Here is a 20,331-nt window from a genome sequence, read left to right as displayed (position 1 = left end):
TTATTTAATCGATAATACATCAAAATAAACCTGACTGTTAGAGAATTTTTGTAGCAAGAGAGATAACCCCAACCCTAAACCTCTGAGCGATTTCCACTAGAAAGCTTATAGCAACCTTTTCCATCGTGTCCTGTGTATATAGATCTAATTTACAAAACAATTTATTTTCATTGTCATTTATGCTTAAAATTATGGGCTATGTTCCGGTAAATTTGGGATATTCGATAATTTTGAAGAAGTGGGGTCCGGTAATTTTGGAGCGATGGGATTCAGTAGGTTTTTTTTTTAAGAAGGAGGGGTCCGGTAAATTAAGAGAAGGTGGAGTTCGGTAATTTCACCCGATGCAAAATAAGACCATTCTAAATAAATCCACGATTAACGTCCAGTGCACGTGCAGGCTTGTAGAAAAGTGGCAAAATTTATGACTAATCTTTCCTCTTGGAGAATCAGTATCAATAAAGCAATTTACGTTTGCTTTTAAATTGGGTTCACACCAAATAGAGAATTTATCAATTAATGCTTATAAATTTTGTTTGAACTCTCTCCTACAATTTAAAAATATACACTGACGCACAACAAAGCTTTGATACTAGTACATGTACACGTACATACATGTGTACACTTAAACATTGAAAAAAATAAATAAAATAAATCGCACTTTTGATACACTTTTTCTTATCACCATATACCACGCCCATGTTCTTGTGACAAATAATAATTTAATAACACTTACAGGGGGAAATAGGGAAACAAGTTCAACAGATTCTCGTATGACAGAGACAGGTCGCCCTATACAGATTCTGCGCCACCTAGTGTCGGCAAGGGCGGCGTTTTTATGGATATAGATACTTTTGTTTACCGTATAACTGGATCAGGCGGAATTAAAGTGCCAGTTTTGGGCTGCGTGTCGCTCCACCAGCTGCAGGGTGTCCCATGTCGTGCCAATGTCATACAGTTAAATACTCATCACGGAAAAATCAAGTTAATCTTACCCCAAAAATTACCAACAGAGAGAGAGAGAGAGAGAGAGAGAGAGAGAGAGAGAGAGTACAGATTTCATTTTACTGCATTTGTGAACTCAACCCCTACCCCCTCCGGCCTCACACACACACCAAAAATTAAAACCAATGAAGGGACCAGTGTTCCTGAAGATTTTTTAAAAATACGCCTAAAATAAAAAAACACGAGGAACACGTAGTATACTATTATACAGACGACTGCGTGGTGTGGACGCGATTAAAAAGAATTTTAATTGCATCGTATTCTGTTGTTAATATGGACACATTTTCCCCAAACTCAGAGGTAAGTATTTCAAGTGGCAGTCCTGTTTGTTCCGACGGCTTAATGATGTGTGCCCAACACTTACAGACCTGACAGAGAAACCGAAAATATTCAATAAATCTCCTGAAGTAGTCGCGATGATTCTGTGAATCAGATCCGGCTTTCCCGGCACCCTAAAATTGAACAGGTTACAAAACCATTGGTGCGTTCTCATCCGATAAACCCGCCCAGTACTGTCGTGCATTAATAAACTAGTGGGTGGGACTCGGTCTTTATCAATGGAATTTTTCTCTCTCCTTTTTTGAATGAAACATCAAACGTCATAAAACGAGAACGCGCTTGTCATTCGTCTTTGATGATGCGACTTCAAAAAACTTGGTCCAGGCATTTCCATGCAGTGACAGTCCGAGTCTACGATTGTCAACAGTAACTCATAGGAACGGTGTCAGCGGGTACATCACTAACAACAGGAGCCACCGAGCGGCATGGTGGTGCTCACCTCGCCGTTATACCCGGGAGTTGTCATGATATTAGTAACCTTAGGGTCAGGACTGCAGTGCCCAGCCTGTGATCGGATACACTGTGACCCCCGTATGCCGTCACAGCTTACCTGCCAGGGAGGAGTCACCACCGGGGTATGTGGATGTTGTCCCATCTGTGCCAAAGTTAAGGGGGAAAGGTGTGGCGGGGATTTTAATTATCTCGGCAAGTGTGATAGTGGACTGTTTTGTCAAATCAAGGACCCCAAGAGATTCACAGATCGCCAGCCCGAGGGTCGGTGTGTTCAAGGTAAGTAAACAGCGGGTCAACAGAGGGATGGGGTGGGGTGTTCCTTTGTGATTTAAAGGCAAGTCTATAAAGCTGAGCTGGGTATAACGTGTGTAGTTTTTTTTTTGCAAATTGTCCACCGTCAGTATAGTGTGAAATTGACCAGCTTTGTAGTAGAGGTAGTAAATTAAATTTCATTTTACCATCATTACCAGCAATGTTTTTTCTTGTACAAAATTGTTTGCAAATAAAGTGTATATCTAAAGCTGAAGAGTGGAGTGAAACGGAGAATGACAAATCGCATTTTCCTGCATAGCTATTAATTTTTTAATTCATTTTAAAGACAGATATTTTTACCATAAGAAACATAGGTGAAACATGCATGTTTTCAGGCCTGTTACCAGGATTTTTCAGGAGCAAGTGGGGGTGGGGGGTAACATGGAGTTCCAAAGGGGTTCGACTTTTGGATTGCGATTTTCCAAATGAATTACTACATGAAGTTTAGAAAACCATATTTTTTAAAAATGTCCCAAATACCAAACTCGAGAGAAAATGTCTTTTCAGTAATGTGTTTGCTTTATTAGTGTTTAACATATTTCAAAACAAGGATGTGGGCTCATTTCATCCGGGTTACGAGCCTTGCTCACCTCTGCTTGGCGCGGGTTCGAATCCCGCTCGCACCGGTAAGTGAGAAAGTTTCCCAGTTTACTTTCGGAAGGTCGGTGGTCTCTTCCCAGGTACATTGTATCTGGGTTCTCTCTTCCACCAATAAAAACTGGGCGCCACCATATAACTGAAAAATTGTTGAGTGTGGCGAAAAACAGCAAAACAACAACAACAACGAGCCTTGCTATTAATTAGCTCACTAGAGTCGAAATCCATCAGTGTTCTATATATGAACGTAACTCCTTATTGGGTCAGTTCTAGCCAAAATTTCTATGGAGACACCCGTGTGTAAAAGGAATACACTTTTGTTTAATGGTAAGTACTATAATCCACTTGAAAAAAGAATTTTGTAAAACGAGCGAAAAAGGCACGAGTCTTCATGATATACAGTAATGACTATAACGCTTCTAATGTGCAAGTCTTTCTGTGTAGTACATATTTAATCAAATACATTTATATGTAGCAATCTGTGAAATGGGGGGAGGGTGTCACCACGAGTGATGCAGATGTAAATTTCGTCGAACCATAATTAAAGACCACATGTTTATATATAGAAACATGACGCAAAATTCTCTAAACATCTTTTTTCTCTCTTGAACAACAGGGTCACACCTTATCAATTTTCAAAATTTGTTGGCATTCATTTCATGTAAAGCCCATCCATGACTGAATTGATTCATTTCCCCTGAACAAAGCTATTCGGGTGATTTTTGTAGCCCACCATCACTCTGTAAAATCTACATTTCGAAACATCGATCGAAATTGAATGGCTGTAAAAGAGTGAATGTGTTTATTTCTATATTTGAAAACAAACTTTTGTGTGAGTGAAAAAACTCTATAAATGCGCAGGACATCGCGTACATTTAGGGGTATTTGCAATAAACAAAAGTATATTGGGTGTATTTTGGAATTTAGCTATAGAATGGGTATTTGTTTACGAGCTAAAGTTTCTAATCCTTGTAATGAAAAATCAGATCGAGATCAGTAACCAGTTGCTCAAATTAACTAATATTTCAGCTAACTAGAAGTTAAAATTTATTTCATTACAATGAAATAGTTCTTAACAATGAATTTCATATAAAATTGTAAAATATGCAATTTTATACTTGTGCGAAGTAAAACGATGGCTACTGGATTTAACAAATTCGTTTTAATTTAGTTTCAAACTTTAACAAGCGGTTAGCCGAAAATATATTTGGGGGCATTTAAAAAAAAATTAAGAGAAAGTCATTAAATATTTCTCTAAAATGATGGTTTCTTCAACTTGTGTGTACATGAATCTAGATAAGTGAAAAAAGTTTTTTGTTAAAATCATGCCAGCATAATGGTCCATGGGCCTGACAGTGTAAAGTGCGTGAGGTGATAGATTGAAAGGAGTATGTGACAGATTGGCGAATAGCGCTAATATTAATTCCTCTGTACCAATGTTGTAGTAATCTGCTCAAAGTCCTGAATATGACAGTTCGAGGCCAGTCATTATTCGCAGAGACGTCAACTGTAGGCGTTGAGATCTTTATCAGTACTACCGCGGTATGACCGAGTACAGTCCAGGACCTGCTAAATGACAGAGCCATTACTGGAAAGTGTCATGGCGATTTACTCAGGAACGGTTTTCGGATTCTCTTTGTTTATTGTCTCTCAATTTCACCGATAAACACTAATTACAATTATTTACAATTATCAAGTCGTTATTTCTGGAACCAGGATATCGACAACTTCCCTGGTCTCGTTCAAAGAGTATTTATAGAATATAATGGTGTAAATTTCTCTTTTTCTCTCTCTCTCTCTCATTTTTTTCCTGATGACGTGATAGATGGAGAGAATATTAGAGAGTGCGGGGATTTGACACCATAATTAATGTCACCAACACAACATGGTACGCTCTCGCAGTTAGGAAGACGTTGATTAAAGACTCCCTTTGGAATACAGTTATGGTAGACTTTAAAATCGTGCATATTTTGTTAATTTACATTATTACATTACTCTTACATGCACTAGACACCTTAAGTACAGAGTTCACGTTACTGACCCAAAAGTGTAGGGGGGGGGGGGGGGCAAACATACTCATGACTGACAATTTTCACTGCTTGTCTGTGTAAATTGAAAATAATACACCCGAAAATTAGCCTCTCCAGTAGTACTGTTCTGTGTACTGTCAGAAAAGTAACACCTGTGAACAGTTACACGCGTCATAAGAGAGACACGACACACAAATCGGAACAGGGCCACGAGAGCGAGCTTAGGACACAATACTAAAATCGAAACAGGACCACGATCGAGAGCGAGTTAGGAGACGATGCACAAATTGGAACAAGGTCATGAGAGCGAACTAGGACACAATGCACAAATCGGAACACAACCATGAGAGCGAGTTAGGACACGACACACAAATCGGAACAGGACCACGAGAGCGAGCTAGGACACAATGCTTAAATCGGAACAGGACACGACATTGAGCTAGTGACAATTCACCAAAGAAACGAGTGTTTTATCCTAAAAGACCCTACAATCGAATATTTTTTTTATTTTCATAGTATTTTGAGGGTACAGTACAAAAAGAATACAAAAAATGTTGATAATAAAGACTTGTCTGTGTAATAAAACAATACAACTTTTTAAAAAATATACTTTAACATTTTGGGAACAATGTACTAGTATAAAGTACTTCCAAAATGTCATATGCAGCCTTTTCAATAATTCACATTCAGCTTGATTCTTGCTTTCTTTTACTAGAAAGGATTACGGGGGTGCAACCACCACCCCCTGGTTGAATGTTTTTTAACGAAAAAGGTAGTTTTTTGCCATGATGGGGTCTTCAGCAACCCCCAATTGGACGGGAAAATTACAAACTTGAGCCCCCCCCCCCCCGAATATTTGTCAAATTGCACTATACGAAGGGCCTGCAATTTAGTTTCAGACAAGTGATATCTTAGAGTACACTGGGTGCAATAAGTCTTACTCCGAAACACGCCCTATACAACACAATGTGATAGTCATTCCTGGACTACACTCCTCCCCGTAAACTCCGTTCGATCTATGTTTAAATGATATACATGTAAATACATATTTCAATTCTTATAACATTACTATCTACAGCAGCGTACGTATTTTGGTTTCAATAAATATGAACAATCGGTAAACGACGCATTGCATAGATGTACCAACATCTAGGGCTGGGCAATATCCTACGGAGCATCAGGTACCAGCGTTTTTACAATTTTTCCCCTGCTTATTTTGGGATCCTGTGTTCGGAAATAACCCCCATAAAACATCTCTCCAGGATATATAATGCCTTCTTGCACTACGTTCCTCCCCGTCCATCTCCGTGTACGGTCGGTGTAATCAGTCGGCGTGGACTTCTCAGATGACCTTGATAGACTCCGATATACCAGCGCATTGGTATATTGTACTAGTTCCTCTCGAGCTTAGGAGAGCCTACAGGCATCGGATTCTTTTTAAACATTCGGTATTATTGGATTTAGAGAGTGGAGAAAGAACCGGGAGATGATGTTAATGTTGATACGACATACAATTAACAGTAACGAGGCAAATGTACGAACAAAACCGCAACCAAACGCTGATTTTGATGTCAGATAGCGCAGTGTCCAGGTTAATTACGAATATCCCAAATGATTTCAGTGTCTAAGATAAACTTTATTCTACAGGCTGTTTTTCTTTAACGAGGCACATCACATGAGAGGAAACTATTTAGAATGGAAAATGGGAGATGTACTCGATGAATATTTTGAAATAAAAAAATTCAAGATTTACTTTATTCAGTGAAAAAAGAATTATACAGGTTTAGTTCAAAGTAAGCAAGGGTGGGGGGTGGGGTTAAAGACCCAATTTTAAGTTTACATCCCTAAATTTTACCCGTATCATGATCAATGGTAAACCACCCATCAATCCAACATTTAACAATAGATATCAGGTGGAGTGACATCTGCAGACACTGTGGTCTGGAGAGACCCCAGAGGTGTTTTGATAGCAATGATAGCCAATACTTACTGGCATTCTTTAGATCTTGAGGAAACCCAATATACCAGAGTTTTGATAGCCTGTACCTGTTCACAACACAACTGCTATTTCCTCGTACTTCAAATAAAAAAAGAAGTCACCTAAACAATGCAATTTTAATATAATTGTATTTTTTTCTCCTCTATATACATGCATTATGAAATCACAATGATTTTCACATTAATTTCTAAAAACATTCTAATTCATATTATTAATTTATGATACAAAATGTAGTTCTATATTTTTTAAAAGAAATTATTCATTGAGGCGTGAATGAGAGAGAGAGAGAGAGAGAGAGAGAGAGAGAGAGAGAGAGAGAGAGAGAGAGAGGATGTAGACTACGCGTCAGCTATTGTTAGGGATTCATAATACAAACACTATCACCACTGAAACTCTGCATACGGCCCTGAGACACTTCCTGTGTATATCAAAAGTATACACAACACCCTGATCTCTTGGCCAGGTACATAAGAAGGACAATAAATGAGCTTCACTCACATCCAGTGATCCATGAAGAAACCACACGGTATTGTTCGAAATCGCGATCGATATCCAATCACTTTAACCCAACTGGCTAGACATTAAAAATTTTAAGGAAAAAAGATGTATTAATGAAATTTATTTTTTAATGGTTCGAAGCCGGCCATTGTATGACGGTGTGCTACTCCTCCTTAATTAAGGACAATCACTATAATATCTACGATGTATATATAGTTACTTGTTTTTCACACAGTTCCTTCACATATCCAAGATGCTCCGAGACCTCTTCCAAAATGTCAACCGAAGTGTTCACCCAAGTTTTGTCGAGAGCATCCCAGAGCAATATGCAGCGCCATGTGAGTACGATAAACTTAAGTAACTATACATGGTAGAATACGAGTGTTTTACAGCAGTCAGTCAGTAGTGCTCTATGTTGTTCCCAGTTAATGGGAGTTTTCTTGACACCTTTTACGACTTTTCTTGAAGTATCTGACGTAGGTACTTCGCTGAGAAGTACAAATATTAACTATAGTTCATGAAATAAAATTTCCGCATGTTTCTCGCCTTAAGCTTCGTTCTATTAAACGCCACTTAAAATTAGCCAAGGCGTCATAAGAGGGGGCATTAAAACAAGTTCAAATTAAAAATAAGCTTTACTGAATCCACGTGTATATTTCCTAACAGGGAGGTTTTTTTTCTTCCCCAAACAGAATATTAGCAGGTGATAATAAACAGTGTTTGACCAAAATAGACGATATATATGCACTAGATTAAATATGAAGTTAGCAACGCTGCGGATCACATCCTTGTCTGCAAACTTCCTTTTTAGTTAGTAACGCTTACCAAGCTGTCCTACGGTTGCCAACATCTTTGTACTTTATATTTTAGTAACGTTACAGACCTAACACGTGGTTGCCAACATCCTTGTCAGCATACTTCATGTCAGGCCTGTAGATTCATAGCGGAACCAAATTGTAAGGCTTGTATAAAAGACGATTTCCGGTGTCTGAGACGATACGGGAAGTGTGTTAAACGACAGTACTGTACAAAGAGGAAGTACCCCTGTAGACCACAATACAGTGTAAGTAATTGATTGAATCTTGTTTAACGTCCCCCTCGAGATTTTTTCACATATGGAGACGTCACTCAAGATCGGTGAAGGGCTTCAAATTTAGGCCAATGCTCGGCGCTTACGGTCATTGAGCAGTGAGGGTTCTTTAGCGTGCCGCACCTACTGTGACACGGGGCCTCTACCCAGAGTTCCGTGCGCTCCTTGCACTACACCTCTTGTCCACGGCTTTTTACAGAAATCTTGTAAAAGTTTCTAATATCCAACATTTATGTTTTGGACTAAATATTTAGTCATATTATGAAATGGTTTTGGTGCAATTAAATCGATGCTTACTGTAAATTGTTTAAAATCGCCGTTTTCTTATCCTAATTTTGGAACTACTTCGTAATATGCGTATGAATGTAGGACTTTCACGTGGTGGAGATTTAAACGTAAACATGGAATCAAAAGTAAGAAAGGCTGTAAAAATACGATAAAACTTTTAAAATAAGAGACAATGAGTTAAATGGTAAATATGTACTTATCAAAAGGCTATGAAAAGAGCCTGATGTATCACCTGTTGCCAGAACTTTTAAACAGGTTGGGAACACTTCCCCTATAGCGAGATATTCTCGCTAAAAGTAGTAAAACGCGATTATTCCTCTCTAGCGAGAATAAATATATCCCGTACAACCGAGAAAAACACCCGTGGAGTTACATCTCTTCGTGATTCACGTGAAAAGAAGAAAAAGTGCAAAAATGTCTGATACTTCTGCAAATTAATGAAAACAAAAACACTCACGATGTGTACGTGTATTGGATTTCAGACTGCTTCCCTCTTACGCAGCAACTTTGATATGCAATTTCATGACTATGTTGTCAATTTCATAGAAACAATGCACATCATGTTGAGTGCGTGTTGCACTTATTCAGCGTTGCACGGGATTTGCCATTATTTTCAATAAAGATGCCAAAACACCTGTTTATGGTAATGTTTATTTCTCGCTAAAGAGGGATAATCGCGTTTTAGCGAGAATGTACGAGTATCGCTCCATTCCTTAAAAGTAATGGGCCGAGGCCCCGAAGGGGCCGAGGTCCATTGCTTTTAAAGAATGGAGTGATACGAGTACATCGACCCACTTAAAATCCACTCCTGTAAACATTAATAAAAACTAAACTTTGTGCATTTTAATCATGTCTTACGTTTTTCATTCTTTTGTTGCACATGCATTTATATCTACTTGTATACAGGTTGACCTACTTTCCGAACACTCCATTCCTAAAAAATAATGGAGTGTTCAAACAAAAGAATGACGTCATGGGTGGATTTTAACTCGCTATATATGGGAAGTGTTCCCAACCTGTTAAAGGGGAAGGAAACCGAGAATGACGGACCTGTCACTACCTGTTTTAACGACTTGGGTCTGTCGCGGCCGAGATTCGAACCTCGACCTTCCGCAGATAAAAAAATAAATGTTTGTTCGGTATATACATACATAAATAACAAGGATAACCCATGGGGGTCCGCTTCAAAATGTTCACAAAAATAGCGTCAGAGCTTAATTTTTAAAAAAGCATTTTGCCAAATATCTGAACTTTTCAAGTCTCGCGTTTTCATGGTAAGGTAATCAAACAAACTTTCGAAGATAAAATTTCGACTGTAACTTAGTAACATAATGATGATTATTTCTATTCATTTTGTGTGTACATCAACCCCCCGCCAATATCTGCACTCCATCAATATCACCGATCCATCAATATCAGCCCTATACCAATATCTACTCGCTCATCTGGTTATATATATTCATATTCTTTTGTATCTACTTCTGTGGATATGTATGTCAACTGAGTGAAATAAAAGAAAATAATAATAAAAAAAAAAAAAAAAAAAAAAAAAACAAGAGGCCCATATGCCTTATCGGTCACCTGAATACTAGTGAAAAAGTATCACTACTCCCAAGGGCTATGAAATCTAGAAAAAAATTCCTGTTTTGAATATCTAAGCTACCGGTAAATTCTAATGTTCAGCTTTATAAAACAAGATGTATTCTTAAAACTTCACTGACCTCAAAAGTACATACACAGATGAAAGGCTTTACATTATATAATAGGTGTATTAACATTAAAACATCAAAAGATATGACTAATTTGGACCCATCCTAGAGTCAAAACCCTGGGTTGTGAAATTCACCATTTTTTTGTACATCCTTTTCTGGTATTCCTAAGTGTGCATTTAGATTTTATACAGTATCAGCAAACTTGTACATAAATACTATATACTAAGTTTGGCCCTACCCTGGGGTCAGAACCCCTACTCTGGGGATCCATCAAATTTACAATTTTGATAAAGGACTACCTGCGCTTTCTAAATATCCATTTAGTGTCAATGTAGTATCAATAACACTAAAGAAGATGTTATTAAAGTTTTTTACACATAATTTTAGGCAGTTTTTGACCCGCCCCTAGGGCCCCAGGGGTGCTGGAGTCATGAAATTTACAATGTATGCCCCCCTTGTCCAAACATGCTTCATACCAAATTTGAAAAGAATTGGACTGGTAGTTATCAAGAAGAAGTTAAAAATGTTCAATTGTTAACGCACGACGACGGACGACAACCAATATCAGCCCTCCACCAATATCTGTAATCCACCGATATTTGTACTCCACTGATATCTGTACTCCACCAATATCAACCGCTCATCAATCAATGTACCCCTCGGGCTGACATTTGGGTGTGTATTATTAGGGCCTTACAATGGGCAATAGTCCTATAGTGACCAGTCCATGTGCGTCCGTCCGTCCGTCTGTCCGTGCGAACACTTTTCCCGACTTTTTTGGTCTATCCCTGCAGCAGTGGATTTGATAATTTATTTCATGAACTTGTATCACTGTGTTACAGATTTTGAATCTGGCCTTTGTTGAACTATTTTTGAAAGAGATACAGACCTTGAACTTGGCCAATTTCAGGAATTTGACAGTTTTCCGGACTTGTTTTGGCGATCCATGCAGCTATTGAATTGAAAATTTATACCTGAACTTAATGGATTACAGATCAAGTTTGGATCTCCTATAAATAATACCACAAAGCCGGGACCCATTTATAATGCTTGCCATCGCAATGATATTTAGTTCTTTCCTTAAATAGCATATTCAAATGTCATGTACAAGTAGCATTAACTATTGAAATACGTCTATGTGTGCCGCGAGCGAGCGAGCGAGCGAGAGAGAGAGAGAGAGAGAGAGAGAGCGAGAGTTATAATTCAACAAAATGCATATCATGATGTTATCAAACACTTTATCATAAACGAAAAGCATTGTTACCTTAATAGTATTTATAATCTGATAGTGACACTGTTTATGATCTCACTTTAATAAAAGACAATTATAGCCACGCACTTGGGTTGTAATTCCCCGAGTCAGTTCATTCAATAAGCGCTTTCGGATATCGGCGGAATAAATCCACACATTTTATTTCCGATTAATTCGGGATGAAAGTTAGAAAGGAAGTGAACTCCCAATGTATTTCGTCACTTTATCATTTATGTTTAAGTGGCAAATTAATTGACAGCTGTACACGTAACTTTTATTAGTCTTTTAAAGAGCTACGGTTGCCATTTAAAAGAAAGCAGTCCAATCGAACACGTCTTTGACAGTGTGTTGCAAGTGTTAGCCAAGACACTGAGCCCTGTCGTTTCTGTGTCTGAGCCAGGTACCTGTTTGTTATTTAAGACGGAGATTATTTCCATCTCCAAGCGAAATGTTTGAATATTCTATATTTACACTTGACATTTACTGAAATCGTATTTTGTAGAGGAAGCAGACAGGACAGTTTCAATGTGGCGTGCCAGACTGTTCCTCGTGAAGACAGCGATAAACACAGAGACAAACCATTAAAAATGTCCTTTTGTGGATACACGCTATTTTGTGATAAGACTTCTGCATTTGATTTACGAGAGGTGAAGTGTGACCTTGACCTTTCCCGAAAGGCGAAGTACGACCTCTAACCCCTATCTTGATGTAAAGTGTGGCCTCTAACCTTTACAAGGTGAAGTTTGACCTCTGATATGACCTCAGGCTGAATCGATCAGATGCATCTTTATCTGTTTACATCCTATTATTATTGTTTTACACGGGCGACAATTAATATATCCTTTTGGTTTTATTGACTAGTTGGACTGCTGGCACAGATTGACAGTTGATATATTTATTTGATTATATTGACTAGCTAGACTCTGGAATGGGCGGTGAATAACATATTCCATTGTTTTTATTGACTAGCTAGACTGTGGGAAATGGCGACAATTAATATATATCCTTTTGGTTTTGTTGACTTGCTGGACTGTCAGTCGGAACCAATACAGCGTTATTTTCTTTTAATTTTTTTGTTTAAATAAATCGGAAAAAAGAGAAGTTTTTTCACGTCATCTTTTACACTGGAAAGTTGAATTTATCGACATTTTAAATGGACTTTCGGTTTCTTCTGACTCTTTATTGTCCGCCAGTAAATGTCCGGGGCCTCTACTGATGGTCGGGTCCGTCCTCGGTCATTCCGTCACATTTTGTGTGGAATTGAATTTGTATGTGTTTTACGTCACATCGAGTTTCACTCGTATCTAGACGTCACAAGAGACACGAATTTACCCAAGTGCATATACACTGTACTCATTAGAAACAACCCATCGAGGATTACATGTATGGCATGCTGATTTCACAAAAATGAGAGGAACATAGTTTCATATTTGTTAAGCCAGGTTTATCAGCCGTATATGATAATTTAACAAATATAAATTAAATTTACACAGAGTGCAAGAAGAACTAAATACCACGCCCAATCAATTTCAGCGCTCGCTACAGGGGTCATCCATCAAGTTCGTTCAATATAGTTTGTCTGTTAAATTAAGTTTCACGATTTGTTAACTATAATTAGCAATTCTAAACTATATTCCCTGCTGCTAATGATAGTTTACAAACTGAAATTATTGTTAAAGTTGTAAAACAAGATTAACGGATATTAAACATAGTTTATCTGATACAGTTTCACGACTTTAAACTTATGTTAACGACTGTTAAATAATTATTATGCACCCATGACAGTAGCTAGGCCTTGTTGACAATTTGTCAAATAATTATTATGCACCCGTGACAGTAGCTAGGCCTTGTTGACAATTTGTCAAATAATTATTATGCACCCGTGACAGTAGCCAGGCCTTGTTGGCAATTTGTAACGTACTGTACATTGTATCATAATTTGTCTAATCCAAAAATAAATAATAATTGCAATGTTTATTTTAGAAAAACAGCGCCAATTACAGAACATTACCAAATAGTGTGTAGACAGCGACCCATGTAAACATTACCAAATAGTGTGTAGACAGCGACCCATGTAAACATTACCAAATAGTGTGTAGACAGCCACCCATGTAAACATTACCAAATAGTGTGTAGACAGCGACCCATGTAAACATTACCAAATAGTGTGTAGACAGCCACCCATGTAAACATTACCAAATAGTGTGTAGACAGCCACCCATATAAACATTACCAAATAGTGTGTAGACAGCGACCCATGTAAACATTACCAAATAGTGTGTAGACAGCGACCCATATAAACATTACCAAATAGTGTGTAGACAGCGACCCATGTAAACATTACCAAATAGTGTGTAGACAGCGACCCATGTAAACATTACCAAATAGTGTGTAGACAGCCACCCATGTAAACATTACCAAATAGTGTGTAGACAGCGACCCATGTAAACATTACCAAATAGTGTGTAGACAGCCACCCATATAAACATTACCAAATAGTGTGTAGACAGCGACCCATGTAAACATTACCAAATAGTGTGTAGACAGCCACCCATGTAAACATTACCAAATAGTGTGTAGACAGCGACCCATGTAAACATTACCAAATAGTGTGTAGACAGCGACCCATGTAAACATTACCAAATAGTGTGTAGACAGCGACCCATGTAAACATTACCAAATAGTGTGTAGACAGCCACCCATGTAAACATTACCAAATAGTGTGTAGACAGCCACCCATGTAAACATTACCAAATAGTGTGTAGACAGCGACCCATGTAAACATTACCAAATAGTGTGTAGACAGCCACCCATGTAAACATTACCAAATAGTGTGTAGACAGCGACCCATGTAAACATTACCAAATAGTGTGTAGACAGCCACCCATGTAAACATTACCAAATAGTGTGTAGACAGCCACCCATGTAAACATTACCAAATAGTGTGTAGACAGCGACCCATGTAAACATTACCAAATAGTGTGTAGACAGCGACCCATGTAAACATTACCAAATAGTGTGTAGACAGCGACCCATGTAAACATTACCAAATAGTGTGTAGACAGCGACCCATGTAAACATTACCAAATAGTGTGTAGACAGCGACCCATGTAAACATTACCAAATAGTGTGTAGACAGCGACCCATGTAAACATTACCAAATAGAGTGTAGACAGCGACCCATGTAAACATTACCAAATAGTGTGTAGACAGCGACCCATGTAAACATTATCTACTCGCAATATTGTCGATGTATAAAGCAATAACCAAATAGTGTGTAGACAGCGACCCATATAAACATTACCAAATAGTGTGTAGACAGCGACCCATGTAAACATTACCAAATAGTGTGTAGACAGCGACCCATGTAAACATTACCAAATAGTGTGTAGACAGCGACCCATGTAAACATTACCAAATAGTGTGTAGACAGCCACCCATGTAAACATTACCAAATAGTGTGTAGACAGCCACCCATGTAAACATTACCAAATAGTGTGTAGACAGCGACCCATATAAACATTACCAAATAGTGTGTAGACAGCCACCCATGTAAACATTACCAAATAGTGTGTAGACAGCCACCCATGTAAACATTACCAAATAGTGTGTAGACAGCGACCCATGTAAACATTACCAAATAGTGTGTAGACAGCGACCCATGTAAACATTACCAAATAGTGTGTAGACAGCGACCCATGTAAACATTACCAAATAGTGTGTAGACAGCGACCCATGTAAACATTACCAAATAGTGTGTAGACAGCGACCCATGTAAACATTATCTACTCGCAATATTGTCGATTTCATACTCGCTTTCCTCGCTGTATTAGGGTCTTTACAGGTGTGCGACAGTTTGGGAGTTTGGTGACGACGGTTCGGGTGCGCGATGTTTTGGGCACGACAGTTCGGGTCTGATATTTAGTGTTATTTCTCTGTTTTAAATTAACATGTATACTTATACTTATTCTTAATGTTTTAAATTATGTTCCGTCTCACGATGTAATTCTTACAACATCAATGATTACCCAAAGGGAGAGCGCGAGCGATAATTATAAGTAAGAAAGATTGGCTTCCCTCTCAATTCCCCCTCCGAGGGAAGGCTATAATTAGGAGCACCATAAAGATTGATGTCCCCTTAATCACCCGTCATGTCATCCCACAGAATAAGACAGAAGTCTAAATGTGCCAAGTAACCATCTTGGATTTTCTATTTCAACCATTTCCAAACCTTTATTTTTTTCTGTAACATGATTACATGTACTGTAGTACTGCATATTTATCCGACAGTAGATAAATACATAATCTAATCAATTTTCACTATACATGTGTACATTCAATTAAGAATCAAAAAGGAAGTCCTGTCTTTTAAATTTCCTTAGGCCAATTCAATTAAAACTTCATTAAAAATTGATTTTAGTCTAATCATAAACTTTTCAGGATGAAGACAGGATTGATTCAATATTCATGACAAACGTTACTTTCAGTGCTATTTTGATATTTTTGTGGATTTATGAATTCTGAAAACTCTAATACATATATTTTTTAATTGTAATTAACGCCCAGTAAACCGTAGTTTTGAAAATTTTAATTGTAATCAACACCCTGTCCTGTAAACTATAGTTTAAGCCTGGTAAACTTAGTTTATGGAATGCAAGTTTCTCTCCTTTTTTGTGGAATCGCAAGCCAAAAAGGATGTCTTCTACAAACTTAAAACGCGGACATCTTGACGGCAACGTCTGCGAAACGAGAGTGCCGATAAATGGAGAAAACAAGGATAAATTGTGTTATAATTTATTGATGAAATGACAACACCACAGAAATGGAATGCTAAGACAAGAAATACCCATCAGACTGTGGTCACTTTGGCAACAAGAATCGAAGGTCTTTTGGGAATGGGGTAGGAAAAATAATAATGCTTTTTATAAATAGAACTAATAATATTTAAGAAAAAGACAAATGTCATATGTACAGCCCAAACCATACTTAAACAAGAAAGCCAGGCCCTGGTGGGCAGGCTAGGGCTATTTGAAAGCCAGGCCCTGGTGGGCAGGTTAGGGCTATTTGACTAGAAAGGAAACACTGATTTATGAATGGAAAAAAAAAATTCACAACACAAAAGGAAAACCGTGATGCATTAATTTTAAAGACAGGAGTTGCCAAATACAAAATTTGATACAAAAATAAGTAATCTGACCACACTGTAACGAACCCGGTCATGTACATTGTGACATATTGGTTTATATATTACAAAGATTGCATGAAGAAATTAATACCAGTCAAATGAATTTCAGAAACAGAAATCAACACTCTCTACAGGGGACATAAAATAAATAGAGCTCATGACGGAAAATATTGTCTGACCATGACTCACAATGCACAGATGTCATGGTCAAACAATGCTCTACCCTGTTAAGAAAGAAAATATTACTTTGGACTACGACACTCTTAAACAGCAAGGAGAATAACGAAAATAGACAGCCAACTTTATTGCATCTCGCGGGCCGTGTCTCTTAAATAACCGAATGTTAACAACTCAAACCAAAGCTATGCTTGTCTGTGTGAACTGTGCATCCACATCACCCTGTCTGAGTGATCATGCTAAATTACATGTGACATCAAGATACAACAAATATAGGAACAAGCAGTGAAGAAAATAAACTAAAAGAACACATTTTACCAAAAAGCCTGAATGTTAAAAGACAAAGTTGAACGGTGAAGGAACACAAGCCTGATTGTACAGATAAGATTAAGCAACAAGATGCATTAAAAAATCTGATTGTTTTTTAAAAAAAAAAAATAATATGATATGATACATGTAATGTTGTAAGACTGATAATTACAGATTAAAAAGATAAAATTACAAACTAAAATTAGTATTGTAACATGCTAATAAATATATATTGCAACATGTATAAAACTCGGTCAATTCTTCAACACTGACAGAATAAGCTAAAGTAACAATAAAAATGTTTGTAAGAATGCAAAGTATGTTCAAGAAAACAAAACCTTAGCATACTTATAAAAAGACAAAAAAACTAAAATAGCAGAATGAAAGATTACCAAAAATGTTGTCCTCATTCAAAAATATGGTGTTCTTACTCTATGAAAATTGACTTTTAAACATAAAAATAAGAAATACACAGCTGTATTCCCATATCCCAAAATATACAGTTAACAGAAAAAAATGGAGCATGAAAAAAAACAACCCTGTAACAGTTAGCCTAAAATGGAAACTTTTCTTACCAAGAAGCCTTTTTCATAAAGGGAAGAAGGCCATTCATAGTGGACTAGTAGATGAAGGTCTATACATGGTGGACTAGTAGATGGTGCGAATAAACATGTACATCTCGTAAATTAATAATATACGTGGTAAAATAACAAAAATACTGCCATCAATGTGCAGAAACATCAACATAACGTATAAACAAAACAATACACAAAGAGTCCGCACAGTTCTGAATGCTAAGATTGGTCTAATATTGCCTTTTACTGCTATTGGTGTAAACTTTGATTGTGAAATCCGTAGATTTTTTTTATCCTAAGTATTAAAACATTACAAAAATGCTCAGTCAACATGACACTACAAAAACAGGCCAACTCAGGGTCCTGTTGCATGTTTTAATTGACAAGGCAGTCAAGAATCCAAATATAAAAATTGAAATGGTTAAAAAGTACCTGTAAATGCCCACAATCAAAAACGTAATTTAATATTAGCAATATGGAATTATGACTGTTCTATATTGAACTAACTGGCAGGGTATATTTAAACCCTCTTGAACATAAACTGTTCATAAAGTCTCAATAAAATGCATGCATAGCACAAAAATAAAACAAGGACTTAATAGCTTAGCTGTGGCTAAGTCTTCATGGAAGTTATGAGGTATTTATAACAGTGATCAATAAAGTTTGAACACCTGTTACCAATGAACAGTAAACGTGTCTCACAAGTACAAAGTCTCGCCCCCTCTCAACAATTTGTTAAATACCCTGGTGATGACGAACATCTGACACAATGGATTTCAAATCAAAATAACGAGATTATATTTGTTTTAAATCCTTTTCTTTTTTTCTGTAAGTCATTAATTTCTACACTGTATTTTTATGGTGACATACATGCTACACATATGAAGTTTCTAAGTTGGGGGAAAAATAATTACTATCACAAAACAACAAAATATGTTACATAATATCACAACTTGGGGACCTACAATGGAAAATGTAGAGATTTCAGGCCTTTAATAACTAATGATGTTCAGATTTCCAACCCTTGGTAAATTTTTTCTCTCCCCTCGGGCCTTGCGGGTAATTGAGTACTCCTCTTCCTCCGTATTTTTTTCCCTCCCCTCAGGCCTTTCGGGTAATCGAGTACTCCTCTTCCTCATCAGATTCCTCGTTTAATGGGTCGAATTCTGTGTCACTCTCCTCCTGACTCAGTCGGTCAAATCCTCGGTGTGGAGTGAGGAAGTGACCAATGTTAAATTTCTTCCTGGACCGTGATCGATGTCGTCGGCAACAATCGTGTTGGCCTATCAAAAGCAAAATGTTATGTCAGTAGAATTTCATTTTTATGCAAGAAATAAAATAGTTTTACTGCTATTCTTGAGGTAGAAACGTCTGATCCTGTGATACAAGTAAGATGGAAATGTGACTTTCAGACCTCTTTTTTAAACATGCACTAACAACAAAATACTGGCACAATATATACTGAATTATATTTTTCATTAAAGGGCCATTCTACCAGGAGAACCTAAACTTAATAGTTTTTAAAACTGATTTCATTTAAGCCAGACAAAAAGTAAACTTTAATCAAAATATCCTGAGAAACTTCATCTGAAATACACCTATTACATAAAATATCGTTGATTACAATGTTTCCTGTTAATATGACCTAATATAACCCTGTTTATAGATAGAACTGGCTGGTAATCATTATTATAATGCAGTGATTAATAGAGCCCCACCTTTGCATGGTCAATCATTACCAGTAATAAAACTGACCAGCCAGGTCACACGTCCATCAATGGACAGGAAAGTCTGAACACCAGCAATAAACGCCAAGTTCAACTTTCACCAAAAAGTTTTACAACCATGGAACAAAACCATTTCTTGATTTTTACAGGATAAATCATCAGACACCAAGTACATTCACTACCACAGCCAATTGTTAATTTGGATTTTCTTCATGCCTTAGATTGACTCTCATTCTTTGTTAGAACATGCCTGTATCTGGTGTACATCATACCAGTAAGTGAAATTTGATTGTCCACCTGTAAAAAGTGTTAGTACATTAGTCTTTCTAAGTTGTATTAGCACCTGTCTCCGTTTGAAGTTACCTGAATGCGCTCAGCTGGATTAACACTGTGATGTGCAGATTTTTGCTCTGTGTACAAAGAATAGCATAATGTTCTATCATTAGGAAAGCAACAGAAAATAATAAAGCAGTTGAGTAAAAAGCATTGAAGAAGCAGTTCCCTGCTCACAAGAAAAGCAACAACAGTTCCGTGATGAACTTGATTATATACAGACTAGAGCACGACACCAGAGAGGTCCAATTGTCCACAGTATAACTCATTTATACCGGATGCAATCAGAGAGCACCTGCCACTAGGCTGATAAAAGATCAAGCTTTTTTAAAAAAAATGAAACAGTAATTACCTTATAGCGGGTTTTTTCCGCAGATCTAAAATTTAGCGATTTGCTGGCTCAAAGGTATGCTAATAATTTTAACGGAATACATTTTGGCAGACAAGGAAGAT

The 20,331-nt window shown here is 37.3% G+C and overlaps 2 protein-coding genes across 9 annotated transcripts in view; one reads left to right on the top strand and one right to left on the bottom strand.

The window, feature by feature from the left end:
• Positions 1 to 1,531: 1,531 nt before the first annotated feature.
• On the top strand, positions 1,532 to 12,673 carry LOC125652743 (uncharacterized). Its single transcript, XM_048882128.2, has 4 exons — positions 1,532 to 2,070; positions 7,466 to 7,568; positions 8,101 to 8,293; positions 12,075 to 12,673. Exons 1-4 carry the CDS (start codon positions 1,767 to 1,769, stop codon positions 12,123 to 12,125), a joined length of 651 nt encoding a protein of 216 aa, XP_048738085.1. The 5' UTR covers positions 1,532 to 1,766; the 3' UTR covers positions 12,126 to 12,673.
• A 3,679-nt stretch (positions 12,674 to 16,352) lies between these two features.
• Positions 16,353 to 20,331, bottom strand: part of LOC125652837 (peptidylglycine alpha-amidating monooxygenase-like) — a 37,710-nt gene continuing 33,731 nt past the window's right edge. For all 8 annotated transcript variants that reach the window (XM_056166451.1, XM_056166445.1, XM_056166444.1 and 5 more), the window contains one exon: positions 16,353 to 19,101. In XM_056166451.1, the coding sequence (XP_056022426.1) occupies positions 18,920 to 19,101 (182 nt within the window). In that variant the 3' untranslated portion in view covers positions 16,353 to 18,919. The remainder of the gene's footprint in view (positions 19,102 to 20,331) is intronic.

The sequence above is a fragment of the Ostrea edulis genome, chromosome 5 (assembly GCF_947568905.1).
Source record: "Ostrea edulis chromosome 5, xbOstEdul1.1, whole genome shotgun sequence".
In the NCBI taxonomy this organism is placed as follows: domain Eukaryota; kingdom Metazoa; phylum Mollusca; class Bivalvia; order Ostreida; family Ostreidae; genus Ostrea; species Ostrea edulis.
The sequence above is the reverse complement of the archived record's forward strand: the minus strand, read 5'-3'. Positions and strand labels throughout refer to the sequence as shown.

What these genes read in the sequence shown, in the direction of transcription:
- LOC125652743 (XM_048882128.2), top strand. Translation starts at nt 1,767, where the DNA reads ATGGTGGTGCTCACCTCGCCGTTATACCCGGGAGTTGTCATGATATTA. An exon ending in AGAGCAATATGCAGCGCCAT is followed by an intron (nt 7,569 to 8,100) that starts GTGAGTACGATA and finishes TTTATATTTTAG; the next exon opens with TAACGTTACAGACCTAACAC. An exon ending in CCTGTAGACCACAATACAGT is followed by an intron (nt 8,294 to 12,074) that starts GTAAGTAATTGA and finishes CGTATTTTGTAG; the next exon opens with AGGAAGCAGACAGGACAGTT.